This window comes from Nipponia nippon, unplaced genomic scaffold, assembly GCF_047370975.1.
Source record: "Nipponia nippon isolate SJK-2023a ecotype South Korea unplaced genomic scaffold, ASM4737097v1 scaffold_25, whole genome shotgun sequence".
NCBI lineage: Eukaryota > Metazoa > Chordata > Aves > Pelecaniformes > Threskiornithidae > Nipponia > Nipponia nippon.
Window position 1 is genome coordinate 4,542,442 of NW_028262342.1, and position 18,038 is coordinate 4,560,479.

An 18,038-nucleotide genomic window follows, 5' to 3' on the forward strand; every position below is an offset into this window, starting at 1 on the left:
TCCCGGATACCTTTCCTCCCAAACATGGGCTTTGCACAGAGCTGGGGACCTCTCTGGAGTGGAGCCATTTGTCTCCCGTTGGTCCTCGATATGACTTTGAGGTTAAATGCAAAGCCTTAAATGCAGCCAGATCTCGAGTAGAGGATGGTACAGGCGCGCGGTGCATAACAAGGAGGAAGGAACGTGCGTGCGAAGACAGCTCGGAAGAGCTGGCAGTTGGATGGAAAACGCCATGGATCTGAGGAGTTGCTGGTGGTAGTGTAAAGGCTGAGCTGGGGGTTGGATCCGTGATACCAGGGTCTGCGGGAACCTCAGAGCCGAGCTTCGTGGTGGCATTCCCTTCCAGCCTGCAAACCCGCTCCCCTGCAGAAAAGGGCTTTTCTTTCCTTCCCAGCACAGCCTGCTTTCCGGCCATTGGAGTTTAAAATCTCTCTTGGCTGTTAATCCGTGAAAGTCCCTGTTAGAAATAAAATAAAAAATATATAAGGAAAAGTGCTACTAAAAATGTTTATGAGGCAGCAGTTTAAGCTACTGGCTTCTCCAAACTGGGGTAGTATCTGTTTCTCATTTACAGCTTGCCTGAGCCAGTAGCGAAACAGCATCCCATCAGCCTGGCTGCGAGCTGCGGAGGGAGAGCGGCTCGGCGTGCTTAGCGGTCATTAGGGAGAGACGGGGATTTTCTCCCTGGTACGCAGTCCTAGCAGGGGAGGACGGCTCTCACTGCATTGCCGTCCGGATGATTTACTTTAATTGCTAGGCAGGGTGGCAAAGGGCTTGGGATGCCAGTCTGGGATTTGGCAGAGGGAAGGGAGACGTCAGTCCATTTTTTTCTAAAACTTCTACTTTAGCTTGGGATTAATCATTTAGTGTCAGATCCTTACAGGTACTTAGGTACCTAGTTCCATCAGATCAAAGCAAATTAGAGCTAACCAGAATGTAAATACTTCTGACGGTCAGAGCCCTTGTCTCTGCGTGTCGCAGTTCCCAGTATATAAATTGAGGTAAAACTGTATCTCCCAGTGTGTTACGAAGAGATAATGTTTAGGATGTTGAGATCTTATGGGAGGAATGTCATACAATTGCCAGGCACTGATAGGTCTTTTTTTTGCACTTCATCTCAGAGTATCGTTTAGACGTGTAGTTTGTGCTTGTGGGGAACTGGAGATCTGCTCATTGCTAGAAAGATGTTTGCAAGGAGAGTTTCCTTTTATTTTGCATACAGCATCTTGCATAGCAAAGTCTTGAGCTACTGCAATATTAAAACTTGCTATTAATTTACAATTGAATTATTTTGGCCAGATAGTGGCAGAAGTAGAAACAAATCACACTTTTCTGTATTTAATGTTTTAATTGCTGTGCTTAGTTTTCAGAAGATATAGTTTTGGAGGCAGCAGCATTTAGCTTTTTTCTTTGCTTCTTTATTGCAATCACACAGATGTTTGAAATATTTTCACATGGTTTTCAATGGAAAATTTAACAGACTGCTTCCACTTTCATGGTATTTTGTACGCTCAAAAATGAGGCTGTTTTCAGGAACTGAGGAACTATCCTTGCTCATGTTTGACCGCCTCTAGCTGAGAACTCCTGAGCCTTCATTCGATATAAAATGACTATCAAGGATGAAGTGCCACTCTTTATCTAACATCACCTTTATTTAATGCCCTTAGGTCAGTTTTGGAAGCCTTTGGGGGTCAGGGAGGCGTCCATTTCATTCCCGCAGTGGATGGTAAAGCTCCCCTCATGCTGGCCTCGTACTGCAGGAGGGTGCGTTTGCAGCTCTGCTGGCAGTTGCCAGCTAGCCTCCGGCCTGGTGTTGCAGGAGCAGGACCTGTTCCATCTCCTCTTTCATGCGAGAGGCTTCAGTTCCTAATCAGGAAAGGCCTGAAGTGAAATGGTTTTGTGCTGTTTTGTGTCAGCCCCCCCTGCCTCCTCCAGACTCCCTCTCCTCACTCCCGGAGCTCAGCGTCCCTCGCTTTTTCTGGTTGTCTCCCAAACTGCCTTTGCTCTGGGCTGGCAGGGTGATGGATTGTACTGTAAGGCTCTAGCTGTAACATACTTCTGAATTTGCATTTGTCTCGGAGAAATGCATTCCTGGAGCAGGTCCTGATTGCAATCCAGAGGTGCAGAAAGCCCTTGATCTGCAGCGAGAGCTGCTGCTCGTTGTTTGAATCGCTGAGCTCGGCTGGGACGTCACCTTCCTCCTGCCCGTGGGGCTGGCGGGGTCCCTGGGCAGGCTGGCAGCCCGGGTTTGCTGTTTCTAGGCTAATGTAAAAAGGCTTAGGGTGCATGAAGGGACTGTGTCCAGAAGCGTTGGAGGTTTAAGGTTTTGAAGCCCGAAGGGTGCTGTGAAGAAGGCAAAGAACCGACGTCTCGGATCCAAGGGGTGTCGGAGCTCATTTGGCATCTTCTGGGCTGGCCTTCCTCCTCCCCGGACGGTCTCTCCATGAACACCCAGTGGCAGGAGATCTGCAGGTGCCGTCACTTGTTGAGAATTTTGCTGCTTTCACCGTGTATGAAGGGACACGCGGCACTCCTGGTCACAGCCCAGCATCCACCCCGCTGATACGTACTGAGATACAGTTGTACACAAATTAATTAGCTTTTTTTTCAGCCTCCCTCCTCTGTGAGAGATGCCTCCTCAGTATTAGCTCCTCAGATCCAAGGACGGCCACTTTTTGAAAGCCGTAAGACCTTTACAAATGCTGTTTGCTTGAGGAGGCTCCGAGTTTATTGCACGTGCCAAACCCTTTGCCACAGTTCCTAAGAGGAAAGGCCAGTTTTGCAGACTAGACAGAATTTCAGAAGGCCCAGGGGGATCAGGATTAGGGTGCTTAATCCCATCTGTGAAAATCCCATCCCTACCCTTCTGGATACGGACTGCAACCAAATCCTCCTGTCCTTGGACATCCTCTGCTTCCCAGAAGCGCAGAGCAGGGAAGAGCGTGGCTTTAGAGACAGACAGGGCAGCGCAGGTCTCGATGCCTTGCCCACCCGGCGGGGGAGGCGTGCGTCCCACCCAGGCAGCCCCCAGCTAAGGAAAAAGCTGTGCAAGCAGCAGCGCGGGAGCATTGCGGCGAGCTTGGCAGGGCGTTTCAGAAAGGCCAGAGGTGCTGGAAAATGGTAAGGGGTGAGAGCAGGTAGAGCAGAAATTAAAGTCGCCTCGGAAATTAATGGCACACTGGCGTAATTTTACTCAGATAAAGTAGAGCGGAACAGTACCTGGGAGCGAGAGGGAAGCACATCCCATGCTGATCAGTCTCGCTCTGAAGCATCACGCGGCCGAGGGGTGTAAGGAGCAAAATGGGATTAGGAGGAGGCCCAGGGAGCGCAACGTGTGGCTGGGAGCAGCCCATCGCCCTCCTGGAGCAGCGGGGCTCAGGCGGAGCTGGAGCAGCTGATAACGCGCTGCCGCTGCTGCGGGAGGGCAGGGCAAGAGCTTGCGTCTCACAGATAAAACCCACGGCACGCTCAGAGCAGGGAGGATGCCTCCGATTTATTCCCTGAATAGCGGTATTCCTTCTTCTGCAACTGCGGTGAGAAAATCAGCACCAGTCCGAGAGCAGGGGGACTGTAATGGGGTTTTCTTTATTTCTACACTTAACCTGCAGCTGCTTGGGTGGACCGAGAAGTGGCTGGTCCTGCGTGCCAAGGATGTCCTGGGACGTCAGCCCTGCTGCTGGAGACCTGGCCAGACCTGTGGATGCATCGTCACTGCTGTAACCTCCTCCTCTCTTTTATTGCCCCCCAGGACTGTCCCCAGCTCTTCCCCACAGAGGAGATCCTGATCCCGGTGGGAGAGGTGAAACCCATCACACTGAAGGCGAGAAACCTGCCCCAGCCCCAGTCTGGCCAGCGCGGGTACGAGTGCGTCCTCAGCATCCAGGGCGTGATCCACCGCGTGCCTGCCCTGCGCTTCAACAGCTCCAGCGTCCAGTGCCAGAACAGCTCGGTGAGGGACCGGGAGGGGAAGGTGGCAAAAAGGTGCCCAAAATGGGTGTCAGCTCCAAATAGCTGCGAAGCAGGTGGGCTCAGCCATCGGGAAAGTGGAAAATCCCAGAGTTAAACTAGTCCCAAATTCCAGGTGGGCACGCGAGGTGTTTCATTATACCAGCCCAGAGAAGATCCTTTATCTGGCGGTTCCCTGTCTGACTGCGGGGGTTCAGCGAGGGAAAGGGGAGGAGGAGGAGGGAATGGGATGAAGGAGTTAAGGCAGGCTAATTCACACAGGGGAGATAAGGCGAATCACAGACCCCTTATTGGGGAGCTGTCGAATTCCAGGTCACGGTAGCTGGATGAATGCAGTAATGCTGAAAAGCAGCATGGTGCAGGGAAGGAGGGGGAAAGGAAAAGTGCCAGGGGAGAGAGCACCATGCAGCAGAGAGAGGGAAATGATCTGAATGCTGCTGCAGGAGAAGCTGGCAGGGGAGGATAGCTCTGCGCCGTAGGATGGGGCTTAGCCCTGCAAACGGACCTGTCGGGATCTTACCCCAGACCACTCAAAGTCACCGTGGCAGAAAGTCGGAGACGCCAAAGCACGTATGGCAAATGGAGGCTTCCCAAAGGCCACCCTCCGAGCCGCAGCCCACGTCTGGGTCTCACGTGGCACGCTTCAGCTGGAGGACGGGCAGGGAAGAGCGTGGTCCTGCCCCTCCTCGCCGTGCGTTCGAAGAGGTCCACGGGCAAAGAAGGCATGTTCCGTTTGTTTTAGGCAGCAGAACAGGATCTACTTTAATATTCAGTGCAGATGGTCTTAAATTGTTAATGAAGTTTTGAATTTTTAAAAATTTCACTGGATATTTATATATCACTGGCTGTCTTTGGGCCTTGCAGCTTGGTGGATAATAAATGTATTAATACTATATAGTATTTTTCCTATTCAAAGCAATTTATAAACATAGAGAAGCACTTTTATTCCTGTTAGGGTAATAGCAAGTGGTAGGCAGAGAATATAAGGGCAATTCTGTACTCGCAGCTCTATTGTTTGTACAGAAGATCTAGTTTCACATCAACTGAGTAAAACCCAGGCAAGGTGACTCAGTACAACCAAATGTAAGTAAAAACTGTGCAACTGTTGCACGGGGACAGTCAAAGCAGTCTGCTTTGGTTTAGTCATCATTCCCTGATCCCAAAGAGGATGGCAGCGTTTGCTCGCCTTTTTAAGTCTTTTTAGCAGGTCTTGATTGACTTAAAGAGAGCGTCAAAATGAGACCTCATTACTGCTAATTGTGATAATGGGAATTTCGGAATACACTGGGAATTCACTAAAAGCATCCAGATTCCCTCTGCCACGGCCCCAGGATATCCACGAGAAGGTGACTAATTCAAGCCAGTGCTATCCTAGACTGGGCTGAAGCAGAAACTGGGAAAGAACTTCTCTGCACCATCTATTTTTTCTCAGCTGTTGCCTATTTCATCAGCCAAAGCTGTGCAGCGTGATTTTTAAGCTCCCGGTCACACTAGGGTGCATGGTGACTGTATAAGAAGATAGCCTGAAGGCAGCAGTCCTTCCAGTCTGATTAACTGGAGGGGCTGTATTGATAAGCTAGAGACTGAGTGACAAGAGCAACCACTGTGAGTGGAATAATTAATCTATTACCTCTCACAAGGACTAGATCTGATTTAATTATCTCTTCCTGGTGAGGAGGAGGGAGTCAAAGGAGGACTCTGGAGATGAAGTGTAGATGTGGTGGTGGTTCAGACATCAGCACATGTTTTTAAGCAGAGAACAGTCACATTTTCTTAAAAAAAAAAAATTTCTTTTCCTGTTAGTGTCTCTGATAGATCCTCCAAAGCATTTCATTCTCGGTCTTCTCCTTCAGTATCTCTACGATGGGATGGACATAAGCAACTTAGCAGTGGACTTTGCTGTGGTTTGGAACGGGAACTTTGTTATTGACAACCCAGAGGATCTGAAAGGTAACGTCTGCTTGAGCTGGCTTTCAAGTCACGGGAAGGAGGGCTGCGATGGGGGCTGGGAAGTGGCTGTTGGGGCATGAGCGGCGTTAGCTGCTGTCACTGCGGCTGCAGCCAGAGATGTTGTGGTCCCGATGGATCCTGCTGTGGGTGAGAGCAACTTGGTCTGCTCCACTGATAGTGGTGCTCACTGAGCACCACTGCTACAGCCTTGCCTTTGGAAACCACATATGTAAGCCCACTCTGCAGCTCATTAAGTTGAAACTCAACATGTGCCTTTGCTGTAAGTCCAAGAGCAGCTGTAGTCCATATGAATATTTCAGTTCTTGGCTTTGTCCTGAGTGCCCGTCCCCTCTTCCCGCAGTGCACCTCTACAAGTGCGCAGCCCAGCGCGAGAGCTGCGGGCTCTGCCTGAAAGCCGACCCCAAGTTCGAGTGCGGCTGGTGCAGCGGCGAGGCCAAGTGCACGCTGCAGCCGCACTGCAGCGCGCCCTCCGCCCAGCCCTGGCTCGACTGGTCCAGCAGGAACGTCAAGTGCTCCAACCCTCGCATCACCGAGGTAAGAGTGCGCATCTCCGGCCCCTTCTCCTTACTCCTTCCAAAGTGGATTTGTGTCTGTCTCCCTCGTGTCTGAAAATCCGCTGTCATCCATCCGGCGCTGAAGAACAGGGAATAAAACGCTCCGCTACTTTCTCTGAAGTTAATGTGCGGATCCGCCGGCACACGGCCAGGGTGTGCAGCCCACTGCCCCGCCGTGCAGCCGTCACTCGCCGGGATGTGACCAGCATTGGGGTGACCGCTATGGACTGGTGCAGGAATGCTAATTAAACTAGGGAGCTAATTAGTCTATAATTGATGCTTCTGATGTTTCTGTTCAGACCACTGAGGGATGCAAAATGTCTCCCAGGAGCGTTTTTACCCGTAAAACTGCACTTGGTCTGTTAATGTTACTATTAGGAGTGACACTCTCATCAGGTGGGAATGAAAGAAGATTTTGGTTTCTCACTTAATTAACTCCCCCAAAAAGCCTCCCTTGCCCTCAGTGTGTGTCTGCACTGCAGAAGGCAGAGCGCATGGGTGTAAAACAGTGTTGGATCGAAGCAGCCTGTTGCACTGATGCTCATGGCTACAGAAACGCCTGGCAGGGCAGGAGCAGGGCTTCTCAGTGCGCAAACTTCTGCCAGCTGAGTAAGGACCCCAATACATGTGGAAGTTTCCTCTTAACTCAGGTTAGTTCCTGCACCAGCTTAGCTAAACTGGCTCGTGCTCAGACCCCTGGGGGGAAGGCCTCAGCCTCCTTTCTGCAGAGGAGGGGAGGAAACCGCAGCGGCTGGTGGTGCCGTATCAGGGCTGGGGCTGCTGGAGGAGGCTGTTGCTGAGGAGGGTCCATCCGTCCCGCAGGGACCTTACCAAGCCTTTGGTATTTCTTTCTTAGACCTTCTGCCCAGCCCCATTATACCTTTGATGGGTGGGTATTTCTCTTGTGTGCTGTTTTGTGAACTGCAGAGTGGAGCTTGCGAGGCTGCGGAGGAGCAGAGGTGGTGGCAGTGCTGACTCTGCAGAGCTGCAACAGCGTTAAGAAATGTTGAGAGGCCGTCCTTTCCTTGGTTGGTTGGTTGGTTGGTTTGGCAAGTCATAGCTATCTTTACAGAGAGATAAAATGAGCCTTAAAGGCTTGCTTAGATATTTACCTTGTCCTGCCAGTAGTCAGAAACCAAAGTTTTCTTATCCGAGTGCTGTTCTGCTTGCACAAGGCTTATGCTATAAGATGCAAGAAGCAAAATAGCCTTTGCCTGAGATTTTCTTCATCATAAACCATTCAGACAGTTGTAATGTTGAAGAAGTCTTCAATTTATTTATTTGCCCCTCATTGAGCTAAGCAGAGAAGGGGAAAAACGCTCTGCTCCAGCCACCAAGTGGCTTGCATCTAGGCACTGCCAGGCTGGCTCTCGCGGCTGGCCGCGGGCATGGCACTGCCGCCGAGTGTTTTATCGCTGTCCAACTTGAAAGCAACACTTTTGGTCTCTGTCCAAGGAGAAAAGAGCAGAGCCTTGCTGGTACAGATTTCTTGTCTCCATAACTAGGTCTGTGTCTCAGCCTTCAAAGCGGGAAGTGCGGGGTGCCTCGCCAGGGGATGTTTTGGGTCTCAGGAGATTGCCCTGAGTGGATTTGGAGATGAGAGAATTGAGCAGGGAATGTCTGTGCTTTTGTTGGCAGATTGGCTTGTTCCACAGTGCGGGTCAGCAATAGAAAATACAGGTTTCAGGGGGATGGATGTATTGTCCCATGGCCTCAGCTGACTCTGCAGTGCTGTGAGCTGTTGTGATTTTATCACAGGTCTTGCAGTGTTTGGTGTTTTTCCTTGAACTCCACCTCCCACCCTTCTCCTTATGGATTCACAGCTTTTTTTTTTTTTTTTTTTTTTTTCCATGAGGGTCAAGTTTGCAGTTTTGACTGTTGTAGAAAAAGAAGGGGGAAAGCAGAGGGAACTAGTGGCCTTTTTTGTGTGCTTTGAGATCCACTGATGGGAAGGGTGCTGTACAGGGCTAAAAACTCTTACAGAATTTTGCTAGGTTCTTGAGCAGTCAGGTCTGTAGAAAATGGCAAAGCCCCAATAGAAACCCTGCAGGGTCAATATTCCTAAACCCAAACCTTTCAACAGCACAGGTTAACTTCTCTCATCTCCCTTCCCCTCCAGAAAAGTGTATGAGATTGTCTTGGAGACCGTGAGACTTTTACAGCCTTCATGGCTGTTGGGTCCTTTTTACTGGTATCTAAGTTGTTTTCAGTATTTTGGGTACCATTTTGCGATGTCCAGTGCTGCAGAGCTGCGCACTGGGAGCTGGGAAGAGACCACCCTGCCCCGCTGCGACTGACCTGCTCCCGGCAGGGGTAAAGCCGGCGCTGGTGAGGCTCCCTCCTTCCCACCAGCACCGGCGTTGACAGACTCGACCGGGAGCAGCACTTGGTCTCATGCCGGGGCTTGCATTGCAGCCTGGATTACTGAGACGAAAAGAGCCTTTAACACAGGCTGGTTTCCACTCCTTTTCCTTCATCTGGCCAGTTTCACTCCTTCTGTCAAGCTGGAGGTCAAGGGCCTTGCTCCCAGGCGCCAGTGCCGTCGGGGAATGCATGACTAGTAAGAAGAGATTGTGTTTTAATAGTCATAAAAGTACATGAGCAGTAGGATATACGCAGCCCTTTTTCTGAGCGAGAGGCCCAGCTGTCACCGACAGCGTCCCTTTAACAGTGTAAAACTTCCACGCTGTCTGTGGTCTTAGCAATAAATAAATAAAAATCAGTTTTCTTGCGAACAAGCGGCACTCTGATCTCCTATTCATTTATTTGCAGGCCTCATTAATATAACATCAGTGCAACAAACAGCTGAAGGGGGTGCAGTGTCAGGCTGAATAATGGAGTTGCTCTGGTGAGATAACAATTAGGTTCTGAATGTGCTATCAGCTAAGGCAGAGACAAGGAGGGATCATGCCAGGATGACAATGCTTATGTGCTGGTTCCCTGCTGGGCTCATCAGCTGGGATCCAGTTAGCTTAGAGCAGGATGAAAAAAGACAAAGAGAATGAAGGTGGATGACATTTTGGGAGAGGGCAGGGGTTATGCTGTTTATTTTGCAAGCCGGGCGCTCTCTCTGCACCCTAACAGATGCCAAGCGGTTACTGTGCAGAGCGCTCTCAGGCTCGCAGCTTGCCTGCAGCTCCGGGAGGAAAGCCCCATCCGACTCAGCCAGTCCTGGGTCTCCCTCTCTCGTGCACAGACTTCTTGAGGCTAAATACTGCTTTCTGTCAGAAATGCTGAACCGCGCAACCGGCAAGATGTGAGGCTGAGAACATTTATCCTGCATCGTTACAGCAGTGTCTTCTGCAGGCTGGGGAGAGAAGTGTGCTGGTGCTGTGTTGGGGCTCCTGGATCCCTGGGATCCCTTGGATCCCAACCTCAGAGATCCCTGGGATCCCCCACCTTGGTTTCAAGTGAGAAGCAGCAGCAACAGAAATGCGGTGGTGCACCTGCATCCCTGAGGTGATGCGAGGGCAGCGTGGAAGGGTAACTGAGCTCCTGCCAGCCCCCACTTCATCTCTGTATTTGAATCCTTTCCGCGAATAATACGGTGCTTCGCGCTTGTGTTAATCCTTTCACTGAGCAGTGAGCACATGCTTTGCTAGCGGCAGTGGGTTGCTTATTTGTTTCACGCAAGGCGAGGCTGATGCAGAGAGGAGAGGTGACCTGCTCAGAATAATTCAGGGGGTCAGCGAAACCAAAGGCCCTGCCTCCCCCACCCCACTCCGGATCTCAGTGACTTTCAAACTGCTTCAGTTTTGCAAACAACCTAGAGAACTTCCAGCAGTGGTGCAGGCGCCTAAACAGTAAATGCAAAATTCTGGTAATGGCCTTGTTTTTCCTTAGCTGCCCTTTGCATGTTCTTTTGATCCTCCACGGACCTCTGAGTGAAAAAGAACTCTATTACAGTATGTTTCTTGAGAATGGGGAATAATTCTTCCTGATCCTGTCTGGCTCAGACCAGCAGTCAGGACTGTCATTGCAGCCACGCTTGCAGACTGAGCAGCTCCCCAGCACGACCACAGCCCTGGGGTGAGGCAGACCACGCCGCCAGCAGCGGCCCCGGGCTGGGTTTGCTGGAGATGCCTCAGCCGTGCATCTGCAACACAACGGGGTGGCCCAGGGGTGCTGCCTGGCTGGGTGCTGCTCGGAGGGATCACCAACGCTCAGTGCAACGGGACCTTTAAGACTTATCTTCTTTCTGTGATTTTGACTGAATCTCTCCAGCTGTAATTAATTGAATGCATCTGTTCTAACCCTGGGGCTGCTTTATGGCACAGTTACTTCAAAACTGTTCAATTAGCGGCCACTAAAATCTAGGTCGAGTGGAGCTCCATATTGGGGATTTTCCAGGTCAGGACACTTTCAAAATACAGAATCGGCTCTGCTTTGTTTGGTGAGGCCGGTTGGCTCTGCTGGTTGTGGTAAGGTCGGGAAATGGCAAACTGTGACTTCTTTTGAACAGTGATGAGACAACGAGCCCGGCAGTGTAAGTGCTCCTGCAAACGCATTTTAACGTAACCTAGAGCTGCGAAGGACAGTTGTAACTGTCAAGTACCTGAACTGCCGAGTCCAGGTGATTCCCAGCTAGCGATGTAAGCATTACCAGTGCAGGCCTTCAGGACTCGGTGTAATGCAATACAACTTGATTTTGTAGCGTCTTTTATGGGCACATAGTGCTTCACGGAGCTAAATGATACAAGACGTGCTACGCGGTGTGAGTTACAGAAAACAGCAGCACGACAGACAGTGTACAGTGAATAAATTGGAAACCTCAGTGGTGCGGTCGAGGGGAGAGGGAGGTAGAAACTAAAGCATACACAGGGGGAGGAGGTGGTGGTTTGACACACGGTGCTGCTCATGGGCTCTGCTGGGTGCGTGAACCCCAACACGTGTGGCCAAATTCAATAGCAGCACCTTAAACGGGAGCAGAGGTGGAGAGCAAGAAATTACGAGGCATAAGCAAGGGAGAAGGAAAATGGCTTCAGCTGAGAGCTGAAACGCAGGAAGATGAAGGGGGCCACTTGGAGCCACAGAAGTGACGGGGAACAGGGGTGTCCTGATGGCGTTAGCATTGTGTGGGAAGGGGATCCTGCGGAGATCGGGGGAGACGAGCCCCGTGGCACTGGAAAGTGCAGGGGGTCCCACAAGGGCTGCTCTGGGGCACGCTCGGCCCACGGTGCAGTAGGCTGCCGGGACGTGGTCCTGTGATGGGGCTGGTGTTCTGCTGCCTTCCTAACCCGCTCACGTTCAGGAACGGCGAGCTCTTACGAAGATGAAAGAAAAGCAGCCATCCATCCAGAAATGGTAAGGAAAAGGTTTTGAAGAGCTCGAATCTTTTGCCAAAGACAAGCGTGGAACAAACAAGCGTAAACAAGATTTATCCATTAAATTAATTAAATTGCATTATTATGAATTATGTTTATTTATTAATAACAGCTGTAGCATGGAGAAGGTTAGTAACTCACCCAAGAGCAACAACAGACCGGTGGCAGATTCAGGACAACTGTTTGAGACTTTTAGGTCCAAATTTTGTGACTATACATTACTGTAATATATACTCCTAATTGACGAGGATATTGTCCTTAATGAAAGTCTATAGAAGCAGAGATGATTACGGCTGAGGCAGGCTATAAACAGGCAGCTTTAAAGCACACACCTCACCCTTTAACATTTGTAAGTCATTTGAGGTGCCAACTTACTAATAAAATGTGACATTAACGTTCAGAGAACAGCCAAGGCAGAAGTTAACAAAGTTCTCCAAAGGAGCAGGCAACTTCTGGAAGGTGACTTACCATCTTCTCTATATATAAAAAAGGAGACAGTCTCATCCTTCTGCAAGGGTTTCTGGGGGAGGCATTGCCCACTCCTCTTGGCCAGCTCAGGGACCTTGATGTCCTCTCTTGGAGCTCAGCACAGATGGATTTTGGCATCCTTGGGCTGAAATCCATCTGTGTTGGATTGGCCTGGGCTTGGGCTTCTCCAAGACATCCAGAGGGGTCATGAGAAGGTGTTGCTGGCCTGGGTTTGGCAGCAGGAGCAGGTGGAGGTTGCAGCACTCAGCCGCAGCCTGCAAAGCAAAAGATTGCTTCCAAACCAGACATGGGGTTGAAGAAGCACGGGTGGCACGGGGACACCAGCTCAACTTTCCTATGTTTTGTTTCCCTCTAGATCCTGACAGTGTCAGGCCCCCCAGAAGGAGGGACGAGGGTGACCATCCGTGGCGTGAACCTGGGCCTGGATTTCTCCGAGATCGCCCATGGCGTGCAGGTTGCTGGGGTGCAGTGCAAGCCCCTGCCCGAGCAGTACGTCGTCGCAGAACAGTGAGTGGCCTCCAGGACCTCACCCGTCCCCACCGCAGGTCCACAGTGCTGGCCAGCCGGCACAAAGCCTCTTCCCTGACCTCCAGCAAATGCAAAGGAGGCCAATAACTCCTCCAAACCCCAGGCATCATCTCACCACCCTTTTCAGCCCTGCAGACCTGCAGGAAGGGGTCTGGAGGTGGATGGTGCCTGGAACAGAGTATGCCATTCCTACACCAGAAGGGGACGAGGTGCTTGGATGCTCTCTCAGGGGGTTAAGCAGCCCTTTAAGCTTTCATTAAGTGTTTTGTTTCCTTCCACACCGCGGTTCCTGCTTTGCTAAGCAACTTTTTTGATGAACACCTTGCTGTTGATGCTGAGCCTCTCTGCCCCCCCCGCTCCTCATCGCACTTGAAATTCAGCCGGCGCTGCTGGCTGCACGCAGCCATTTGTTAGGCGGCTGAGGCGGTGACAGCCGCTTAATCCGAATGGGCCTCCACTGGAGTCAATTCATTTATTTCACTAAGAAAAATGTCAATCGAAAATTAGAAAATAGGCATGTAACAGAGGATGGGCGAATAAACCTCCCAAAGTGACACATGCTCCTGTTGCTGCCTGGGGGGGTTGTTTTGGTGCAGCCAAAGTGCTGAGGGATGTGTTGGGGGTCATTGGTGCAGGGCAGGAGACCAGCAATATGTTGTGTCTCCCCTTGGGTTGCCTAATCTCCCCCGCTGGGGACCAGGACGGTGTTGTGTGTGGTAGGGCCGTGGCTGCTCACGGTGAGCGTGGGGGAGCCCAGGGTGCGAGTGGTCCCAGCAGCCGGATCTGCCCCAGCTGCGGCAGCAGCTGAAAGCAGTTGTCCTCTGGTGGTGGAATGCATTTGCTGGGTCCCAGTCTGATCCCCAGGGTAGTGGAAGGACCTGTCGCTAGCACATGTTGGTGTTGGTTTGTTTTTTGCACACTCCTTGTCTTTGTTTCCCCATCTGTAAGACAGAAATGACATCAGTCTCCTCTTCCAAACAGCGAGGATGCGTGCAGTATATCAGTTAGGAAGTATTTTTCCGATCACTGGCTGAAGGGTGCTCTGGATGTGCAAAGCATCGTTGGTGTTATTGCAGGAATGGCTCCAAGCGCTGCACAGATAGTACTGTCACTGCTAGTGGTTTGGGCTGTTCTGCTGAGCAGTATTTTGTTTTATTTTATTTTTCAAATAAAGGATAGAAGATTATAAAATTATCCTCCTTTGATGGTATGAAACCCTGATTTTATAATCATGACTCTAATTACGGCTCTTGAGCTTTCAAAGTTTAACATCATTAAAACATTTACCCTGGGCAGATAACAGCAAGCGTTAGCATGAGAGCTGCCTTTTAAAGATGAATACAGATAAAAGGACCCTCTTAAGGGTTCTGTGGGCAGACTGAATTCCAAGACTGTAATGACTCACCATATGCTCCAGCCACGCAATCTATCAGCCAGCAATTAGGTTAATGTTGGTGAAAGGGCCACTTAGCCCAGCAATCAGCACCCTACAGCTCTGCTGAATGCATCATTTTGTAACAAGGTACCTGCTGGGAATTTGGCATTTAACAGGAATCGGGATCAGGTGTACCAGGTCACTTGTGCCCTGTCCCGCACCCTGTCATGCCTGGTACTGCATGGCAGCTGCTGCTTTACTGGCAAATAGTTGAGTATTTGGTGTTTCCCCCTGTATATAGTGCTTGGTGTATCCTTGTTTCTTGTGGGAGCAAACCTCCGCTCTCCTCTCCTGCCGACGGGGTGTCGGGAATCACCTCACCTTGCTTTGTTTGCCCATGGGCTGGCAGGAGCAGAGGTTACTGCTCCCAAACACCAGCCCTCCGTCCTAGCCCGGCAGCGCAGAAACCCTGCCTCCTCGCCCCGCTGCCGGTTTGCGGGAGGAGAAGTAATGAAGCAGCAGGCAGAGGAGAGGTGCATGGGCGACGTCTGGTTGAAAGGCAGAGAGAGGAGCACGTGGCAGATTAAGGCACACAGCTGAGATGCTTCAGTTTCTGTTCTCCAAAGGCAGCGTCTCTCTAGGCAACCCGTTTTGATGTGCAGCAATAAGGGCTTTCGCATCAGAGCTCTTTACTAGCATGTATGTATTTCATTAGGTCTCCTGGCATCACCTGTGCATGCTGTCTGCAGGTTCTTTTTTCCTTTAGTCTTTTTATTTTATTTTATTTTATTTTATTTGTAGTGAATTTAATGCTGCTGAAGGCAGCTGAAACACTGCCTTCATGAATTGGAGCTTTTCATGCATTTGCATGTGATCTGCAGACGAGCGAGCGTCTCTCCTGCCGCTCTGCAAAAGCACCTTCAGCCTCACCGGGGAAGGGGTGCTCTGGCTCTTCTCTGGTCTCACTCTCAGGGTCAGACATCAACAAGTGTCTCATCACCAGTGTTACCATCATAACCAACCCGAGGCAGGTTAATCCTGTCCTGAGGTTTCCAGCGCCTGGCAGGATGCTCTTGCCATGGGAGCAAGCAGCATCCCTCCCCTTTAGGTACAGCTAGACAGCCCTGCCAGCTGACGTCCCACTGAAGACCTCTCTCAGACCTGCTGGCATGCCAGGCATTTGCTTGGTCTCATCTCCAGTAGGCATTCTGCATTCCCAGGGCCCTGGGATTTTTGGATTACACACCCACAGGGTGTGTAATGGGGGTTTCCTCATCTTCCAGCCTGGCTCGCTGTGGTTATCCCCAGCAGCTCTCCCCAGCCCTGCGGCTTTCCCTGCCTCAGGATGTGCCCACGGGGCTGAGCTGGGCCACGCGAGGAGCACGAGATCGGTGTCTCTCCGTGCCGCTAACTCCTTTTCCCAGCATCAGTACGTTCTGCGTTAGCCAGCCCTGTCTCCCCTGCAAAGGCTGCTCTCCACGGCTGTCTCTATCATCCCCGTGCAGGTTTCTCCATTTTTGATTAACTGGGAGACTGCAGCGTGAGCTGTTCCCTTAATGAACTCATCTGTTACTCTAAGGACTTCGCACTCACTTTGCTACTGGCTAATATATTGCCATTAGTGCTCTGCTTTGCTCTGGAGTTTACAGCTTGTAATAATTATGTCTAATTTTGATTTTTTTTCTTTAAATTACTACATGGGGTAAAAATAGACTCAGTAATTAACTTCTTCCAAAGAGGCAGATATCAAAGTTAAAGGGAGGAGCAGGGGGGAGAAGAAAAAAAGTAAGTCAGCCCTGCGCGGAGCTGCAGAGGGGACTGTAGGCACCTCCTGCCAAGGCCTCACTGCGGCGTTTCTGCTTCCAGGATCGTCTGTGAAATGGGGCAGGCGCTTCCAGGGATCAGCTCCGGCCCAGTGCTCCTGTGCATCGGAGAGTGCAAGCCCGAGTTCACGGCCAAGTCTGCGCAGCAGTACGTGTTCGTGGTGAGTGTCCTGCCGAGGCGGGGGGGCAGCACGCATCCCCCGCGGAACAGCCGTGCTCTACGAATGCACGTGTCAAATGGATGGGGTTCAACACCAGAAGAAAATCCCAAATTTGTCATCTTTTCCTGATGCTTTCCCCATGGCATTGCACAATTTGTTGGTAGCCCAGTCAGTGAGCCCAGTTTTCAGGACCTAGAGCTCACACAGGTCCACAGAATAAACAGGATTTATGTGGGAACCTAAACCCAGGGCTTCCACAGCATTTCATTTCAGCTTTGCACCTCCAAAATAGTGACAACCTTCTGAATTGCTAGCCTGGGTTACTCCTTGCAAAGTGCATTGGTGTAATCCCAGCAGGAGCGTTACACAAAGCATAACTTTGTTCTGTACCTGAGGACTTTCTGTGCGTGAGGAATTGGCAAGGAATTGGAGTCGGCACTCAAAATTTTCCTCTGTTTGTAATGGATGTTGTTATTTTGGTGCTTAGTGAAGGGGGGTGAATCTAGGGTGCTGCTTCTTGCTGCTTTTGAAGATGTTTCCATACGTACGTGTGTACACATACAGGCACCAATAGGCCTTTTTGCAGGAACACAGAGACACGCAACAGGAGAGCAAGCACCAGAGCCCATCCTTCTGCAGCTCAGGTACTGAGGTCCTGCTAGAAACTTAGTTTTAATCAACTGCCTGTGAAACCTAAAAATATCCGAGTTAGTTTCTGTGTCTATAGATTTAATCTTTTCCTCATGATACCCTTTGGGATGGAAGGGTAATTCTACATCCAGATATTCAGGGATTTTTTTTCCCCCTCCAAGGATGCTGGTTCAGGGAAGGCTTTCTCTGTCTGCTTAATGGAGAGCTGCTCTTTGGGTTGGTGGGCTTCCATTGGTTGAGTGGATCATTTCTTTCGTTGTTTAATTAGCAGCCTTTTGATTCATAAACTTAAAAGCTACAGCTGGGGTTTCTCATATCTCCAGTTTTGCCTCAACAGGGCACTTCATCCAGCCACATTGATTTTGTGCTTAGTGGAATCTATGCAGGGAAATGCCAGCACTTACCAATTGCCCACAATTTGTAAACTAATTGAGAGATAAATCAGGCTAGCCCCTGCCACCCTATCGGCGTTGTAAGCGACACCCTCCCCTGGGATTTTGTTTATTCAACAACATAGCAGGGGTGCAAAATATCACCACGTTTTGCTCAAATATGCCAGAAACCCCTCCGATCATCACAGGGCACTGCCAGTAGAGTCCCCAGATGTGCCACTGTTGGAAGGCAGGTTCCCACGCGATGCAAGGAGGATGCTCTCTTGCTTTGTGTTCAGTAATAACCAGGAGCCAGCGGAAGGTAATTGCAGAGATGAATCTTGGAGCAGTACCTTGCAGCAACCTGGTGAGCATATGCCGAGCATTATCATCCTTTGCATTGTTGCTTCTGATTTCCAGCACTTACCCTGATTATATGGTTTCTTTTTCCCAAGCACCTAAAACTTTTGGCACATCGTTTCCTTTTGTTAGTTGGCCTCTACTTTTCTCTTTAGCGCTGCCACAAATTCCATTACAGCTGGTTTATGCCATTAAAGTCAGTAGTAAAATTGATGGGTACCTTAAAGCAGAGCTCAGTTCTGACCCTGAGAGGGTTCATGCCTTAGTGAGCTCATCTGGTGCTTGCCACCACGCCGGAGCGATGCTGTCACCTTAATTACACCCATTTTATCTGGGGAGCTGGAACCTTGGAGCTACTTTGGATCTGTAAATCTGTCATAATTATCACCAAATCATGAGTTGAAGATGGAAAATTCTTATTCAGCTTTCAGGCCCTCATCTGATGCTGGCCTCGCCCCAGCCTTG

The 18,038-nt window shown here is 50.4% G+C and overlaps 1 protein-coding gene across 12 annotated transcripts in view; it reads left to right on the forward strand.

Annotated features, from left to right (window-relative positions):
• PLXNA2 (plexin A2) overlaps window positions 1-18,038 on the forward strand; it is a 260,299-nt gene that overhangs the window by 202,832 nt on the left and 39,429 nt on the right. For all 12 annotated transcript variants that reach the window (XM_087761945.1, XM_087761940.1, XM_009462408.2 and 9 more), the window contains 5 exons: window positions 3,749-3,949; window positions 5,820-5,916; window positions 6,278-6,471; window positions 12,660-12,811; window positions 16,074-16,191. In XM_087761945.1, coding sequence (XP_087618071.1) covers window positions 3,749-3,949; window positions 5,820-5,916; window positions 6,278-6,471; window positions 12,660-12,811; window positions 16,074-16,191 — 762 coding nt within the window. The remainder of the gene's footprint in view (window positions 1-3,748; window positions 3,950-5,819; window positions 5,917-6,277; window positions 6,472-12,659; window positions 12,812-16,073; window positions 16,192-18,038) is intronic.